Source organism: Eubalaena glacialis, chromosome 1 (genome assembly GCF_028564815.1).
Source record: "Eubalaena glacialis isolate mEubGla1 chromosome 1, mEubGla1.1.hap2.+ XY, whole genome shotgun sequence".
Classification (NCBI taxonomy): domain Eukaryota; kingdom Metazoa; phylum Chordata; class Mammalia; order Artiodactyla; family Balaenidae; genus Eubalaena; species Eubalaena glacialis.
Window position 1 is genome coordinate 88,057,345 of NC_083716.1, and position 18,941 is coordinate 88,076,285.

An 18,941-nucleotide genomic window follows, 5' to 3' on the forward strand; every position below is an offset into this window, starting at 1 on the left:
GTCTCACTTGCCACCAAGCTCCCCGTGGAACCTGGCCATGCAGTAGTCCTTCAGATAAGCTCCAAGGGAGCTCTGTGTCCTGGACTGCAGAGTTCCGGGGATGATGGTGAAGCTGACTCTAGTGGCGGAGTCTGTGTTGGCGAGTCCCTTGGGATGGAGTTTCACTCCCAGCTCCACCCTATGTGAACTTAGACTCAAACTCTGAGACGCAGTTTCCTCCTCTGTACAACGAGGACAATAAAGGGCCCACCATCCTGGCTTTTTGTAAAGTGCATAACGCACAGTAAACGCTCAAGAAACGTGAGCCATTGTCACTCCCCTAGTAAGGTTCGGGCTGTCAAGTGATCGCTTCCTTTCTGTCCTTTTCAACAGCTGGGACATTTTCCTGATGGTCATCGCGGGCATGAAGCTGCTGCGGACCTCTTTCTGTAACCCAGTTCACCAGTTTACTCACTTGGGCTTCACCGTGATCTTTTTCCATTTCGACTACAAAGACATTTCAGAGAGTTTCTTACTAGATTTCTTCATGGTGTCCATTTTATTCAGCAAGGCAAGTAAATTAGCTCTTTTCTTCATTTCAATATGTAAAAGGTGCATTTCTCATCAAATGCTTTAAGAGTTTGAAACATTTTCTTTTAAAAACAATTAAGGCATGAATTTACATTGAATTACGTATGCGTGTCACACTCCTGCTGCCATATGAGGAACATTCCCCGTGGAACAGAAATATGCCATGTTATTTGCCAAAAATCACTAATTAAGATGAATTAGCCGTTTGTGTTGCTTGAAATTTTATGACCTTTGTCTCTGTTAACAATCTCATTATGGAACTTCCTACATCTCAAAATGCTCTAAATTAAAGATTAGCCACCAGACTAATTTTTTTTTTTTTTAACTTAGCATTTTGCCTCTTGAGGTAAAGTTTGAGATGTGGGACCCAAGGGTCAGGTCCCTTGGAGTATTTTCTTTCCCTTGGCTTGTCTCAGGTCAAGATGTCATCAGTTGTAAATTCATCCATGGGCAGTGAGAAACCCTAACCACAATTCAGGCAAATATATGGGAATGGCATCTAACGTTTAACACGAGGGAGATAAGGTCCTTGGGATACTGGTCTGAGTGTACGTGTTCTGAGCACCGTGACAAAGCTGGGGTATGTAAACAGAAGTTGGAAAAAGAATTTGGGAAACTCCTTCCTCATGCGCTCCGTTGAATACAGCAGCCATGGGTTTTCTGCCCTTGGATTGACTTAACCGTTCCCCCTTTTGGTTAATAATTTTTAAATTTTAAGGTTTTTTTCTTTTTTCCTGAACTTCATTTTTTCACCCCTATTGATCATTTCTGTGAATTCCTCTCTTTATTACCTGGCCTTCACCTGGCTTCCTCTTCACTTGTTCTAAGTGACAAAAATTCAAATATTATAATTGTCATATTACTTCAGCAGCCCTCCCCTGTTTTCCCATCTTATGCCCAAGCTCTGGCTTTGGTCTTTTACCCACAAAGATTTGTTTTCGGTTTGTCTGAGTTCTGTTTGGTCGTGATAAGTTTATCCCATTTTTCTGGTGATTCAGATCACAGGCTTCCATAATCTGTTTTCCTTCATTATGTCTAAATGTCCGCGATCTCACATAATAAATGTAAAATTGTCTCCCATGATCTTGAAAGCATTGATGAAGTTATAAATTATTTTACTACTCACAGTGGTAAAAGCTTATTGTCAGATGCAAAATTGACTGGAACAGGTTGAATTCCTAACTCTGGCATTATTTACATGTTGACCTGGTAATATTTATATCCCTTTCTGAAACGTTGTCTCTTGTAAAATTGAAAATAATGATGCCAGTCTCACTTAGGCGTCAAGAGGATTGATCAACGTAAGTAGGAAAGAAGTTTTTAAGTAGCGTGTGCTTTCCAAATATGAGGCAGGACTTTTAAAGCCATTTTAAGTAGAAAAAGAGAAGTTACACCCTGTTTAGGACGTGAAGGAGTGCGGCTGCTTCTCTGCAGTGAACCGTCCGTGTCAGTAGCATCCTGTGTAAGTGAAAAGTGCCAGGTGAACAAAAGCAGAGCAGAGAGGGGTGAATGAAATGAGTCTTCTAAGTGATTCCACATTGCAATAGAACAGGGATTTTCATGTGCTGGAGGGCAGGCAGCCTCCCCACTGAGCTGCCTGCCGGTCAGCTGGGAGCCAGCCACTGCTGAGACGTCTGGTGGGTGCAGGTGTCCAGATCAAGAGCCTTGCTGGACGCAGAGGAAGGATTTATGCAGAGCTGTTGTTCATTCTTCCTGGCGACGAGGGCACTTTGTACCGTCCTGAGCGTAATGAGCAGGGTGGGACCCAATGGGACATAGTCTGAAACTAAATCCATAAAAACTCAGTGCTACAGGCATTTGAGTTTCACTTGCCATCATCTTTTTAAAAAAAAATTATTTATTTATTTATTTATTCTCTTTTTGTCTGTGTTGGGTCTTCGTTTCTGTGCGAGGGCTTTCTCCAGTTGCGGCAAGCGGGGGCCACTCTTCATTGCGGTGCGCAGGCCTCTCACTATCATGGCCTCTCTTGTTGGAGAGCACAGGCTCCAGACGTGCAGGCTCAGTAGTTGTGGCTCACGGGCCCAGTTGCTCCACGGCATATGGGATCTTCCCAGACCAGGGCTCGAACCCGTGTCCCCTGCATTGGCAGGCAGATTCTCAACCACTGCGCCACCAGGGAAGCCTGCCATCATCTTTTTGAAGCACCAGTGAAAACACTAAAAATTTCAGGCAGAACCAGTGTGACAGTGTTCCTTTTTCCCCTGATTGAGAGAGCATTAGCACGTGTCATTTGAATAGTCGGCTTTTAGACTGGGAAAAATAGCTGAGTCTAAAAGAAAACAACAACAACAACAACAAGTGAGACAAAAGCTAAAAAAAATCAGCCTACTGTATAGCAAGTCAGTCCTGACACACCCCTGACTCCGGCTATGCCTGCTCACTCTTCATCTTGACAGAGCTGGTAGCAGGACATTTTCTGGAATGAGAAACAAGATCTGATTCCGACAAAAAAATACAGTTAAAGAAAGAGACAGCATTTGAGGTCTTCCGGGAAAGAAAAGCCGGTAGACAGAAAATGGTGGCCATGAGGAAGGTGACTGTTAATGTTTCTTGTAAAGATCCTGCCTGCTTACCCCAACTGCTGCTTCCTGTTTATTCTCCTCATTTTAAGACATCTTTTAAAAAATTGTCTCTATTAACTTATTTCCTAGAGGCTTTCTAGACCTCCAATATTTTTAACCTCTTTATTGGAGTATAATTGCTTTACAATGGTGTGTTAGTTTCTGCTGTATAAAAAAGTGAATCAGCTATATATACACATATATCCCCATATCTCCTCCCTCTTGCATCTCCCTCCCACCCTCCCTATCCCACCCCTCTACGTGGTCACAAAGCACCGAGCTGATCTCCCTGTGCTATGCGGCTGCTTCCCACTAGCTATCTATTTTACATTTGGTAGTGTATATATGTCCATGCCACTCTCTCACTTCGTCCCAGCTTACCCTTCTCCCTCCCCGTGTCCTCAAGTCCACTCTCTATGTCTGCGTCTTTATTCCTGTTCTGCCCCTAGGTTCTTCAGAACCATTTTTTTTTTTTAGATTCCATATATATGTGTTAGCATGGGGTATTTGTTTTTCTCTTTCTGACTTACTTCACTCTGTATGACAGACTCTAGGTCCATCCACCTCACTAAAAATAACTCAATTTCGTTTCTTTTTATGGCTAAGTAATATTCCATTGTATATACGTGCCACATCTTCTTTATCCATTCATCTGTTGATGGACACTTAGGTTGCTTCCATGTGCTGGATATTGTAAATAGAGCTGCAGTGAACATTGTGGTACATGACTCTATTTGAATTATGGTTTTCTCAGGGTATATGCCCAGGAGTGGGATTGCTGGGTCGTATGGTAGTTCTACTTTTAGTTTTTAAAAGAATCTCCATACTGTTCTCCATAGTGACTGTATCAATTTACATTCCCACCAACAGTGCAAGAGGGTTCCCTTTTCTCCACACCCTCTCCAGCATTTATTGTTTGTAGATTTTTTGATGATGGCCATTCTGACTGGAGTGAGGTGATACCTCATTGTAGTTTTGATTTGCATTTCTCTAATGATTAGTGATGTTGAGCATCCTTTCATGTGTTTGTTGGCAAAGTATATCTTCTTTGGAGAAATGTCTATTTAGGTCTTCTGCCCATTTTTGGATTGGGTTGTTTGTTTTTTTGATATCGAGCTGCATGAGCTGCTTGTATATTTTGGAGATTAGTTCTTTGTCAGTTGCTTCATTTTCAAATATTTTCTCCCACTCTGAGGGTTGTCTTTTCGTCTTGTTTATGTTTTCCTTTGCTGTGCAAAAGCTTTTAAGTTTCATTAGGTCCCATTTGTTTATTTTTGTTTTTATTTACATTTCTCTAGGAGGTGGGTCAAAAAGGATCTTGCTGTGATTTTTGTCATAGAGGGTTCTGCCTATGTTTTCCTCTTAAGAGTTTTATAGTGTCTGGCCATACATTTAGGTCTTTAATCCATTTTGAGTTTATTTTTGTGTATGGTATTAGGGAGTGTTCTAATTTCATTCTTTTACATGTAGCTGTCCAGGTTTCCCAGCACCACTTATTGAAGAGGCTGTCTTTTCTCCATTGTATATTCTTGTCTCCTTTATCAAAAATAAGTTGACCATATGTGCATGGGTTTATCTCTGGGCTTTCTATCCTGTTCCATTGATCTATGTTTCTGTTTTTGTGCCAGTACCATACTGTCTTGATTACTGTAGCTTTGTAGTATAGTCTGAAGTCTGGGAGCCTGATTCCTCCAGCTCTGTTTTTCTTTCTCAAGATTGCTTTGGCTACTGAGGTCTTTTGTGTTTCCATACAAATTGTGAAATTTTTTGTTCTAGTTCTGTGAAAAATGCCATTGGTAGTTTGATAGGGATTGCATTCAATCTGTAGATTGCTTTGGGTAGTATAGTCATTTTCACAATGTTGAATCTTCCAACCCAAGAACATGGTATATCTCTCCATCTATTTGTATCATCTTTAATTTCTTTCATCAGTGTCTTACAGTTTTCTGCATACAGGTCTTTTGTCTCCCTAGGTAGGTTTATTCCTAGGTATTTTATTCTTTTTGTTGCAATGGTAAATGGAAGTGTTTCCTTAATTTCTCTTTCAGATTTTTCATCATTAGTGTATAGGAATGCAAGAGATTTCTGTGCATTAGTTTTGTATCCTGCTACTTTACCAAATTCATTGATGAGCTCTAGTAGTTTTCTGGTAGCGTCTTTAGGATTCTCTATGCATAGTATCACGTCATCTGCAAACAGTGACAGCTTTACTTCTTCTTTTCTGATTTGGATTCCTTTCATTTCTTTTTCTTCTCTGATTGCTGTGGCTAAAACTTCTAAAACTATGTTGAATAATAGTGGTGAGAGTGGACAACCTTGTCCTGTTCCTGATCTTACAGGAAATGGTTTCAGTTTTTCACCACTGAGAACAATGTTGGCTGTGGGCTTGTCATATATGACCTTTATTATGTTGAGGTAAGTTCCCTCTTTGCCCACTTTCTGGAGGGTTTTTATCATAAATGGGTGTTGAATTTTGTCAAAAGGTTTTTCTGCATCTATTGAGATGATCATATGGTCTTTCTCCTTCAATTTGTTAATATGGTGTATCACATTGATTGATTTGCGTAGAAACCTCCAATATTGTTTGTGAGGGAATACTGCTCTTTAGGGGTGTTCATTGCATGATATGAAATTTTGTTTGTTCAGTAGATTCATCAGAGTCCTGCTTTTGACATGTCCTCTCATTTATCGTTACCAAATCCCTAAGCTCTTTCCCCAGCCTGGCCCCTATTCTGCTAAATAGCAAAACCATTGTTATCCTGGCAGCCCACCTCACAGAAGGGCTGCAAGATGAATGCAGAGACCTTGGAAGGGCTGCAGCTTCCTTGGGAGAAAGGAGCTGCGTGAATAGTGGACTCATTATTATTGCTATGTCAGTTGCCCCTAATCCTTCAGGCTTTATGGGTGGAAAGAAAGACAGGATGAGATTACAGAGAGATGATCTGTGGAGTGAGATCAAAGCACCGAGGTCCAGAAGATGAAATAGATGGCTTCCAGAGGGCCTGCCTGTGTGTTATTCTCTCCCTCCCCGAATCCGTGAATCCCCCCTGAGGTCTGGAAGATGAATGTTGGCTGGTCTCCTCAGTGTGCCAGATCTAGAGAAAGACGGGACGTCATGAGTTCTGGGCCAGAGCACAATAGGAAGGATTTAGTGCAGCCCATGCATTGACACAAAGGGTGGGACATTCCTAGTGGCTAGGCTGGGGGCTGGGGGGAGGCAGAGGGAAAGAAGCATCCCTGCAGATCCCATCCTGAGACGCGTGATGCTCCAACCACACACCCCATGCGACTCAGCACCTTTAAGGAGTCAGGCCCATCCGTCCTCCCTCCCTCAGCCTCTCAATCCCTTTCCTCTCTCTCTTCTGCCCCATCGTTACGGACCAGGGTTCTTGGCCTCCTTAGTCAATAGAAATTGATCGGAGGCCGGACAGGAAATTCAGGCAAGGCTTCGCTGGGGCCTCTGCTACAGCAGGGGGGAGCGAGAACAAACAACAGGTTCCCTTGCTTGTTCACTCCCTCAGGGGGGTGGGGCGAGCTGGTTCCTTACATGGGGTGAGGGTAGGGGCAGGTCCAGGGCTCGGGCAGGAGGGGTGGCTTAGGTGATTTGCCCACCCCTTAGGTGGTGCTGTGTGCAGGGATCCCGCGCAGTACCTTGATTTTGCTCCCGGCTCTTCAGAAGTGGTAGTTGGGCTTTTTGGTCTCTTCATATCTTGTTGTACAGAATTTGCCCCAACTGCCTATGCACGCAGTTATTGTTTAGTCTCTTATAGTTTCTTTGTATTTTGTTGCTCGAGGGGATGTTTGTCCAGGTGCAAACCCTGCAGCAAAGGGTCCCAGGTCCCAGGTCCCAGGTCCTAGCTGTCACCATCAGTCATTCTTCTCTTTTAAGAACCAACTAATGTAATGAACTTGTAACATTTCTGATATGCCTGGGTCTTTGGGGGACAGTAAGACATGCTCCAAGTAAGAATATGTGGTCGTGACAGGAACCAAGGTGACAAAGGTTTCACGCTCTCCCACTGGTCCTGAAAAAGTTCTCAGAAACCATCTTGTCTTGAAATTTTTAGTAATTTTTAGTTGGAGAAGCAGGACTTGAAATAATCCCGCCAGAGGATCATTCTGCCAGCATTTCCAGAATGTGTTACCTGTGAAATTCTACAGGCCATTAGTTCAACGTGGGAGCTAGCACTTTTACCATTTATGAAATTAAAATTAATGGGTGAGGTGGTTTTTACATAAAGCTGTGTGAATGATGGCCACAGAGCCACGATGAGAAGGGACAAATCTAGGAGGTGTTTAGGAGGTAGAGCTGATAACATTTAGTGACTGTGAGGGTGCTGTGGGGAAGTGGAGTATAGGAGGAAGAGCCACGTCTGGGAGAGCTCTCACGTCGCGTCCTCCAGTGACTCGGTGGTGTCATTAATGAGGGCCAGGAAAAAAAGACATTTTGGGGGAAAAATGTCGGTTTTAGATGTGTTGAATTGTGGAATGAGACGTGACAGGGACCAACGTAAAGACCTAGGGACAGGATGTTTTCCCATTTAAATATTTTACTTTACATAAGTGCTATAAATGTAGGATCAGTTTAATAAAGTTAGAAACACAATGGAAAATACAGAGAAAGTCCATCTTTATACACACCCCTCACTCCTTAACCCCTTTCTCTCCCTAATGATAACCATTGTAACTATTACAGAATAATTCCTTCTACTCTGTTTTCCTATGTATTCACACACACACTCACACACACACACACCCCCCATACACACACAAAACGTAAAATATTAATAGGTCATTCTTTACACGTTTACTTCCTTTTTTGCTTAAAAATATCTTAGAGAACTTCCACGACAGTACATGTAATATTGCCTCTTCCTTTTGACACCTGCATAGTATTCCATAGTAATAATTTGACTAGTCATTCCCCTACTGATAAACATTTAGTTTGTTTCCAATTTTTTTTCCTGTGATAGCTGGGATTTCTGTGTTTACAAACTCCAGAAACCCAAATGAAACTGGCTTAATGAAAAAGGGGGATTTAACGGTTCACATAACTGATGGGATGATTCAGAGGCTTAAACGATGGCATCGAAATTCTGTGTTTATTTCTCCTTCTCTCCTCTGCTGGCTTCATTCTTAGATTGGTTCTATATGTATAGACTCCCTCCAGCTAATAATCCCAGAAAGAAGAGAAAGTATCTTTCCTGATGGTTTTAGCTGAAGTCCTGGGGAGCATCTCATTGACTCCTTTTGTGTCATGTGTCCATTGAGGAACTAGGCAAGAGAGACACAAGCCCTCTAGTCAATGAGGCCTGGCTCTTGTCTAACCACACTATAGGGACAGCGGGTCAGAGAGGGAAGAAAGGGAGGGCAGACCAGAAGTGTCAGACGCTGGTGCGCATGAGTGTTTCAGGAACGCAGATTCCTGTGATAGGAACTGTTGGGTGGACAAGATGTACATGATAGGGTCTCCATAGAGAATCCTTCCAAAAGACATGTTGCTTCCAACAAGGATGGCCAGCATTTAAGACCCAGGTAGAGGAGGAGGAAAAGTGACTCATGAGACAAGGTAAAGTACAGTAAAATAGGAAGAAAGAAAAGAAATGGCTTCAAGAAGGAGGGAGTGGTCAACAATATCGGCAGCTTCACAGAGGTCAAAGTGCCCTTGGTAGAGTGGGCCCTCCGTGTCTGTTTGTAAATGACCAAGTATATTCATTGACCACAGGTCAGTGTATTTAAATGTGGGTATTTGGGGGAGCTTTATAGTACGCTATTCAGTGGAGCTGTATTTAAGGGAAAATTCTGCAGTCACAACCACTTTCAGGCTGTTAATGTTTTATCAGCTTAGAAGAGGTGGATGGCTTTAGACATGCCATTCTCGTTATGTTTAAAAGGTTTAGTCCACTGCCCTTGCCAGGAATAAACATGCCATATATGTGTGATGTGAAGGGCCACAGTACAATGTTTACTTAATGCCACCATCTCTAGGTTTGAAATGCAGGGCTTGACACTTAATACAAGAATTGAGTTCTTAGGCATCTCCAGCCAGGAAATTATGGACAGCAAAAGTTATTTTCTATGGGGCCATTCACCTTCGCATGGCTTCCCTCTGCCCCCCTCTGAGTTTTCAGAGGGTGACATCTGTGCCCACCTCCTCCACAGGGTCGTGATGTGGGCTAGTTCCTATCCTGAAATTAAGTGGTGGATGTAACATCTCTCCATTATCTTTTTGGTTCAGTAATGTTGGCAGAGGCTCCATTTTCCATTTTCAGTTTATTTGTAGGTCCCTTTCCCTCACTGAGTTGAAGAATGGACTTATCAAGTTTATTGACCTTTTTCATAGTTCTGGAATTTTCAGTAAGGTTGTCTCACAGTTTTCTCTCTACTAGATAAAACCCACTCCCTCACTCCATCAGCTCTTTCAAGGCTTTGCTCAGATTTGACCTGCTCAGTCAGCCCTACCCTGACCACCCAGTTTTCATATTGCAACTTGCCCCTTCTCTGCCCTCCACCCAGCTTCCCCATCTTTTCACATTGCACTGTATTACCTTTCTGCTGTGCCGTCATCACCTTCTAACACACTCTCTCCTTGACTTGTTTTTTTTCATTTGATTGTCTCTCCCACCAGATTGTGAGTTCCATGAGGACAGAGATCTTTGTCTGTTTACTGATATGTCCTAATTTCCAGAACACCGTGGGAAAACAATAAGCCTCTGTGGAATGTTCAGTGGTGCTGTTTTGCATGGACAGGTTAGAAACTTACCCGAAGTCACTCACTCACAGAGCCATACTTGAACTTGATCCTATTCCCAGTCTGCCCAAGCCCAGGCGTAAAAACTGGCCTGCAGAAGGTTCACAAAACCACTGCAGGAACCTAGCATACCTTCCAGGCTCTCAGGGACCCATGTTCACTTGTAGTTGCCACCAGGACAGTGTAGGAGAAAAATTTCACAGGCTCTGCACTCTGTCCAGAAACGAAGAACACATTCCAGTGTGTCTGTGTTCCCGAGAAGACTGGAAGCTCCTCGAATGGTGGGACCACGGGTGTGCTTATTTATTGCCTACCTGCTGCAACATCCAACAAAATGCAGGGTCCTGGTTAGGGTTAGGGTTAGGATTAGGTCACCCTAATTCAATTCATATTAATTAAATTCAGTTGAAAGATGGAAAAACTGGTTTGTGAGAAATGAAGTCTGAGCTTGGATGTGGTGGTTGGATGATGTTTTATTATCCTAGAGAGATGATGATTCACAGCAGGGACAGGGGAGCCCATGGGGGGAGGGGTGGTTTTAGATTGAGCATACGGGTCACTTAGCGTTCCCTCCTTGGGCTTTCCATGGTGTGTGTTTTGATTTTCTTGGCTTCTCATAAATCTTGTTTGGCTGCCTCACTGCTGCCTGCTGTCCCGTTCACAGTGGAGGACTTAAAACATGGCCAGCAGAGCTGGCTCTTCCGCTGTGAGTGTGTTGTTCTGTGCTCTGTAATCAGCCGAGCCCCTTTTGCAAAACTCAGAGGGGAAAACACAATCTGCTTCTAGCTGCAGATCTACCCCAGTGGTGACAAGCTGATGCCATCCAATTGGCCAGCTCACGGCATGTAGCCACCGCTGTGACGCCACTTTTAACTGTGTCATGTAACAGCTGAGAAGTGCCTGAACAGCCCCAAGCATCCTTTAGTCAAGATTTATAGCCTAACTCATCAACTTCCTTGTCTTCCACTCCCCAGGACAACACCCACATACCAGGGCCATGGGTTTCCCTTAACTCAAACCATGCAAGTTACTGTAATTCATCTCCTGGGAAGGGACGGAGGCCTGAAGTGAATGCTAGCAGCTTCTCTGCATCTCAGCCTTCAAAGTAAGGATCTGTTTTTCCTTCCCATTTAGGACATCAAGGCTGGTATGCAAGAGTTATATCTTTTTTTTTTTTCTTGATGTTTCCTTTTTTCTCATGCCAAAGTATAGAATAATAAATACATGGATTTAGTCATGTTGTTCAAACAGCAGCATGGTCCTGTGTGCCCCTGCTAATATGTCAAAGAAGTTTTTATGGGCTCTCATTTTTTAAAAAGTCTACAGCTTTCTCTGTAGAATCGAAGGGCCACTGCTGATGAATCTTCAGAGAAGAGGGCAGTGGTGTGTGTTTGAGGCACACAAAAGCTACATGAGTGGCTTCAGGGAATTTAGTAGAAGTGATAAATCTAGACCCTCTTCACTGAAAGAATTTGAAAACCTTCCTTTCTCAGCAATGAGGAAGCCCTCCTTAAAGGACTTCCTGAAGACAGAGCTCGATTTCGTTACAAGCCAGGGCGACATCTTCCTGACAAGGCTAACAACTGGCATTTGCTCTCCTTAACTGAGTGGAGGCTTCCGGTTCTACAGGATTTACAGACATGAACCTGGAGATTCCAAACAGTGTCCTTTACCAGGGGTTCATATTTCAGACAAGATCTTCGAGGTCATAGACTTTCTCATTCCTTCTTTCCTTTTGCTACCAGTTGTGGAAGTACTCTGAGTGGACCAAACCATGGTGCTTCTGCCTCAGTTGCAGAAAGGCAGTCAGTGACACTGAGATGGTTACTATTTTAAAATATCCATCGAGAGAAAAAGGGGAAATACCACCTTCGTCAGGAAAATCTGGCAATTGCAAAGATCTGGCATGTAAATAAGAATCAGGAAGTAGCAAGAAAAATTCCATTGACCCCCATGTCCACTACTAGCCTATGAGTTGAGTTAGTAAGACACTTGAGACCTTCTTTTACTCATTGTTTCACTTTCTGAAGAACACTTACTGCACTTGCATCCACTACGTGCCTATATTACTTACCTGCTAGAAGATAACTGTACGACTATAACTAATACAGTATCGGTAACAATGAGCATACTCTTCAATGGAAGATGTGGGAGAGAAAAACATAAAAACTACTTTTGAAACAGTGTCATAAGGGCAATAAATAAAATAATCTATATTTATCGAGCGCTTATTATATGTTTGGTCCTGAGCTAAAAACCTAACATGGATTATTTCATCGACTCTTCACAATCAGTTTCTGAGATAGGTACCATTACCATAGTTACTCTGCAGATGAGAGAACTAAGGCTCACAGGAGTAAAACTTGTCCAAGATCACACAAGTAGTGAGAGGCAGAGCTGAGATGAGAACCTAGGTCTAACTCCAAAGCTTCGTCTTATAACCAGGATGCTATACTACTTTCTATGTGGTAAGAAGTTATAAGCCAAATATTATGGGGGTCTCCAGAAGGAGCAACTAATTAGGGCAGTAAAGGGAAGAGTAGCAGGAAAAACTTTGAACTACTTTTTAATTCTATTTTATTTCTTCTACTAACGTATTATTTATGCCTCTTTTTTTAAAGTCATTGCAATTATATTAAGAATATAAAACTTAAATTCAGCAGAATCTACCTTCAAATTATATTATACCATTGCTTGTCTAGTGTAAGGAATTTCAGCAGTTTCCTCCCTGGCATCCTTGGTGTTATTGTCATATACTTTATTTTAACATATGCTGAAAACACATAATACGCTGTTACTATTTTTGCTTTAGAGCAACATTGCTCTTCTAGGGCATTTGAAAATAAGAAAAAATGATTTATTGTCACCTTTCATTTCTGATGCTCTGTTTCTTTGTGTAGATCCAAATTTCCCACCTGTATCGTCTTTCTTCTGCCTGAACTTCCTGAACAATTTCTGTAGTATAGGTCTATTGTCAGTGAATTCTGTCAGTTTTGTTTGCCCAAGAAAGTATTTCTCTCTCATTTTTGAAAGATATTTTCACTGGGTATAGAATTCTATATTGACAGTTCCTGCCCCCACCCCCTTTTAGCACTTTAAAAATGTCTCTTCATCATCTTCTGGCTTACAGAAAGTCTTCTGTAATTTTACTTTTGTTCTTCTCTGTGTAATGTGCCTTTTTGGGGGGCTGCCTTCAAGATTTTCTCTTTGTCTTTTGTTTTTAGCAATCTGATTATTATATGCCTAGTGTTCGGTAGGTTTTGTTGTTGTTATTTGTTTGTTTATTCAATTGTTTGTTTGGGTATTTATCTTCCTTGGTGTTATCTGACCTTCTTGAGTCTGTGGCTTGGTGTCTGTCATTATTTTGGAAATTTCTTGCCCATTATATCTTCAAACATTTCTTTGTCCTGTCCTCTCTTTCTGAGGTTCAAAATATACATATGTTAGTTTGATATTGTTATATATCTCTTGGATACTCAGTAATGTTTTCTTTTTTTTTTTTTTTAAACATGTTTATTGAAGTATAATTGCTTTACAATGGTGTGCTAGCTTCTGCTTTACAACAAAGTGAATCAGTTACACATATACATATGTTGCCATATCTCTTCCCTCTTGCATCTCCCTCCCTCCCACCCTCCCTATCCCACCCCTCTAGGTGGTCACAAAGCACCGAGCTGATCTCCCTGTGCTATGCGGCTGCTTCCCACTAGTTATCTATTTTACATTTGGTAGTGTATATATGTCCATGACACTCTCTCACCCTGTCACATCTCACCCCTCCCCCTCCCCATATCCTCAAGTCCATTCTCTAGTAGGTCTGTGTCTTTATTCCCATCTTGCCACTAGGTTCTTCATGACCTCTTTTTTTTTTTTTCCCTTAGATTCCATATATATGTGTTAGCGTACTGTATTTGTTTTTCTCTTTCTGACTTACTTCACTCTGTATGACAGACTCTAACTCCATCCACCTCATTACAAACACCTCCATTTCATTTCTTTTTATGGCTGAGTAATATTCCATTGTATATATGTGCCACATCTTCTTTATCCATTCATCCGATGATGGACACCTAGGTTGCTTCCATGTCCTGGCTATTGTAAACAGAGCTGCAATGAATATTTTGGTACATGACTCTTTGTGAATTATGGTTTTCTCAGGGTATATGCCCAGTAGTGGGATTGCTGGGTCATATGGTAGTTCTATTTTTAGTTTTTTAAGGAACCTCCATACTGTTCTCCATAGTGGCTGTATCAATTTACATTCCCACCAACAGTGCAAGAGTGTTCCCTTTTCTCCACACCCTCTCCAGCATTTATTGTTTCTAGATTTTTTGATGATGGCCATTCTGACCGGTGTGAGATGATACCTCATTGTAGTTTTGATTTGCATTTCTCTAATGATTAATGATGTTGAGCATTCTTTCATGTGTCTGTTGGCAATCTGTATCTCTTCTTTGGAGAAATGTCTATTTAGGTCTTCTGCCCATTTTTGGATTGGGTTGTTTGTGTTTTTGTTATTGAGCTGCATGAGCTGCTTGTAAATCTTGGAGATTAATCCTTTGTCCGTTGCTTCATTTGCAAATATTTTCTCCCATTCTGAGGGTTGTCTTTTGGTCTTGTTTATGGTTTCCTTTGCTGTGCAAAAGCTTTTAAGTTTCATTAGGTCCCATTTGTTTATTTGTGTTTTTATTTCCATTTCTCTAGGACCTGGGTCAAAAAGGATCTTGCTGTGACTTATGTCATACAGTGTTCTGCCTATGTTTTCCTCTAAGAGTTTGATAGTGTCTGGCCTTACACTTAGGTCTTTAATCCATTTTGAGTTTATTTTTGTGTATGGTGTTAGGGAGTGTTCTAATTTCATACTTTTACATGTACCTGTCCAATTTTCCCAGCACCACTTATTGAAGAGGCTGTCTTTTCTCCACTGTATATGCTTGCCTCCTTTATCAAAGATAAGGTGACCATATGTGCGTGGGCTTATCTCTTGGCTTTCTATCCTGTTCCATTGATCTATATTTCTGTTTTTGTGCCAGTACCAAACTGTCTTGATTACTGTAGCTTTGTAATATAGTCTGAAGTCAGGGAGTCTGATTCCTCCAGCTCCGTTTTTCTCAAGATTGTTTTGGCTGTTGGGGTCTTTTGTGTTTCCATACAAATTGTGCAATTTTTTGTTCTAGTTCTGTGAAAAATGCCAGTGGTAGTTTGATAGGGATTGCATTGAATCTGTAGATTGCTTTGGGTAGCAGAGTCATTTTCACAATGTTGATTCTTCCAATCCAAGAACATGGTATATCTCTCCATCTATTTGTATCATCTTTAATTTCTTTCATCAGTGTCCTATAATTTTCTGCATACAGGTCTTTTGTCTCCTTAGGTAGGTTTATTCCTAGGTATTTTATTCTTTTTGTTGCAATGGTAAACGGGAGTGTTTTCTTAATTTCACTTTCAGATTTTTCATCATTAGTATACAGGAATGCAAGAGATTTCTGTGCATTAATTTTGTATCCTGCTACTTTACCAAATTCATTGATTAGCTCTAGTAGTTTTCTGGTAGCATCTTTTGGATTCTCTATGTATAGTATCATGTCATCTGCAAACAGTGACAGCTTTACTTCTTCTTTTCCGATTTGGATTCCTTTTATTTCTTTTTCGTCTCTGATTGCTGTGGCTAACACTTCCAAAACTATGTTGAATAATAGTGGTGAGAGTGGGCAACCTTGTCTTGTTCCTGATCTTAGTGGAAATGGTTTCAGTTTTTCACCATTGAGGACAATGTTGGCTGTGGGTTTGTCATATACGGCCTTTATTATGTTGAGGAAAGTTCCCTCTATGCCTACTTTCTGCAGGACTTTTATCATAAATGGGTGTTGAATTTTGTCGAAAGCTTTCTCTGCATCTATTGAGATGATCATATGGTTTTTCTCCTTCAATTTGTTAATATGATGTATCACGTTGATTGATTTGCGTATATTGAAGAATCCTTGCATTCCTGGAATAAACCCCACTTGATCATGGTGTATGATCCTTTTAATGTGCTGTTGGATTCTGTTTGCTAGTATTTTGTTGAGGATTTTTGCATCTATGTTCATCAGTGATATTGGCCTGTAGTTTTCTTTCTTTGTGACATCTTTGCCTGGTTTTGGTATCAGGGTGATGGTGACCTCGTAGAATGAGTTGGGGAGTGTTCCTCTCTCTGCAATATTTTGGAAGAGTTTGAGAAGGATAGGTGTTAGCTCTTCTCTAAATGTTTGATAGAATTCGCCTGTGAAGCCATCTGGTCCTGGGCTTTTGTGTGTTGGAAGATTTTTAATCACAGTTTCAATTTCAGTGCTTGTGATTGGTCTGTTCATATTTTCTATTTCTTCCTGGTTCAGTCTCGGCAGGTTGTGCATTTCTAAGAATCTGTCCATTTCTTCCAGGTTGTCCAGTTTATTAGCATAGAGTTGCTTGTAGTAATCTCTTATGATCGTTTGTATTTCTGCAGTGTCAGTGGCTACTTCTCCTTTTTCATTTCTAATTCTATTAATTTGAGTCTTCTCCTTTTTTCTCTTGATGAGTCTGGCTAATGGTTTATCAATTTTGTTTATCTTCTCAAAGAACCAGCTTTTAGTTTCATTGATTTTTGCTATTGTTTCCTTCATTTCTTTTTCATTTATTTCTGATCTGATCTTTATGATTTCTTTCCTTCTGCTAGCTTTGGGGTTTTTTTGTTCTTCTTTCTCTAATTGCTTTAGGTGCAAGGTTAGGTTGTTTATTCGAGATGTTTCCTGTTTCTTGATGTAGGCTTGTATTGCTATAAACTTCCCTCTTAGAACTGCTTTTGCTGCATCCCATAGGTTTTGGATCGTCGTGTCTCCATTGTCATTTGTTTCTAGGTATTTTTTGATTTCCCCTTTGATTTCTTCAGTGATCACTTCGTTATTAAGTAGTGTATTGTGTAGCCTCCATGTGTTTGTATTTTTTACAGATCTTTTCCTGTAATTGATATCTAGTCTCATAGCGTTGTGGTCGGAAAAGATACTTGATACGATTTCAATTTTTTTAAATTTACCAAGGCTTGATTTGTGACCCAAGATATGATCTATCCTGGAGAATGTTCCATGAGCACTTGAGAAAAATGTGTATTCTGTTGTTTTTGGGTGGAATGTCCTATAAATATCAATTAAGTCCATCTTGTTTAATGTATCATTTAAAGCTTGTGTTTCCTTATTTATTTTCATTTTGGATGATCTGTCCATTGGTGAAAGTGGGGTGTTAAAGTCCCCTACTATGATTGTGTTACTGTCGATTTCCCCTTTTATGGCTGTTAGTATTTGCCTTATGTATTGAGGTGCTCCTATGTTGGGTGCATAAATATTTACAATTGTTATACCTTCCTCTTGGATCAATCCCTTGATCATTATATAGTGTCCGGCTTTGTCTCTTGTAATTGTCTTTATTTTAAAGTCTATTTTGTCTGATATGAGAATTGCTACTCCAGCTTTCTTTTGATTTCCATTTGCATGGAATATCTTTTTCCATCCCCTCACTTTCAGTCTGTATGTGTCTCTAGGTCTGAAGTGGGTCTCTTGTAGACAGCATATATATGGGTCTTGTTTTTGTATCCATTCAGCCAGTCTGTGTCTTTTGGTGGGAGCATTTAATCCATTTACATTTAAGGTAATTATCGATATGTATGTTCCTATTCCCATTTTCTTAAATGTTTTGGGTTTGTTATTGTAGGTGTTTTCCTTCTCTTGTGTTTCTTGCCTAGAGAAGTTCCTTTAGCATTTGTTGTAAAGCTGGTTTGGTGGTGCTGAACTCTCTCAGCTTTTGCTTGTCTGTAAAGGTTTTAATTTCTCCATCAAATCTGAATGAGATCCTTGCTGGGTAGAGTAATCTTGGTTGTAGGTTTTTCTCCTTCATCACTTTAAGTATATCCTGCCACTCCCTTCTGGCTTGCAGCGTTTCTGCTGAAAGATCAGCTGTTAACCTTATGGGGATGCCCTTGTGTGTTATCTGTTGTTTTTCCCTTGCTGCTTTTAATATGTTTTCTTTATATTTAATTTTTGATAGTTTGATTAATATGTGTCTTGGTGTGTTTCTCCTTGGATTTATCCTGTATGGGACTCTCTGTGCTTCCAGGACTTGATTAACTATTTCCTTTCCCATATTAGGGAAGTTTTCAACTATAATCTCTTCAAATATTTTCTCAGTCACTTTCTTTTTCTCTTCTTCTTCTGGGACCCCTATAATTCGAATGTTGGTGCGTTTAATGTTGTCCCAGAGGTCTCTGAGACTGTCCTCAGTTCTTTTCATTCTTTTTTCTTTATTCTGGTCTGCAGTAGTTATTTCCACCATTTTATCTTCCAGGTCACTTATCCGTTCTTCTGCCTCAGTTATTCTGCTATTGATCCCATCTAGAGTATTTTTAATTTCATTTATTGTGCTTGTCATCGTTTCTTGATTCCTCTTTAGTTCTTCTACGTCCTTGTTAAATGTTTCTTGCATTTTATCTATTCTATTTCCAAGACTTTGGATCATCCTTACTATCATTATTCTGAATTCTTTTTCAGGTAGACTACCTATTTCCTCTTCATTTGTTAGGTCTGGTGTGTTTTGACCCTGCTCCTTCATCTGCTGTGTGTTTTTCTGTCTTCTCATTTTGCTTATCTTACTGTGTTTGGGGTCTCCTTTTCACAGGCTGCAGGCTCGTAGTTCCCGTTGTTTTTGGTATCCGTCCCCAGTGGCTAAGGTTGGTTCAGTGGGTTGTGTAGGTTTCCCGGTGGAGGGAACTAGTGCCTGTGTTCTGGTGGATGAGGCTGGATGTTGTCTTTCTGGTGGGTTCGTCCACGTCTGGTGGTGTGTTTTGGGGTGTCTGTGGCCTTATTATGATTTTAGGCAGCCTCCCTGCTAATGGATGGGGCTGTGTTCCTCTCTTGCTAGTTGTTTGGCATAGGGTGTCCAGCACTGTAGCTTGCTGGTCGTTGAGTGAAGCTGGGTCTTGATGTTGAGATGGAGATCTGTGAGAGATTTTCGCCATTTGGTATTACGTGGAG

The 18,941-nt window shown here is 41.0% G+C and overlaps 1 protein-coding gene across 1 annotated transcript in view; it reads left to right on the top strand.

The window, feature by feature from the left end:
• PCNX2 (pecanex 2) overlaps nucleotides 1–18,941 on the top strand; it is a 303,741-nt gene that overhangs the window by 176,664 nt on the left and 108,136 nt on the right. The window contains exon 21 of the mRNA XM_061182433.1: nucleotides 373–550. Within this exon, the coding sequence (XP_061038416.1) occupies nucleotides 373–550 (178 nt within the window). The remainder of the gene's footprint in view (nucleotides 1–372; nucleotides 551–18,941) is intronic.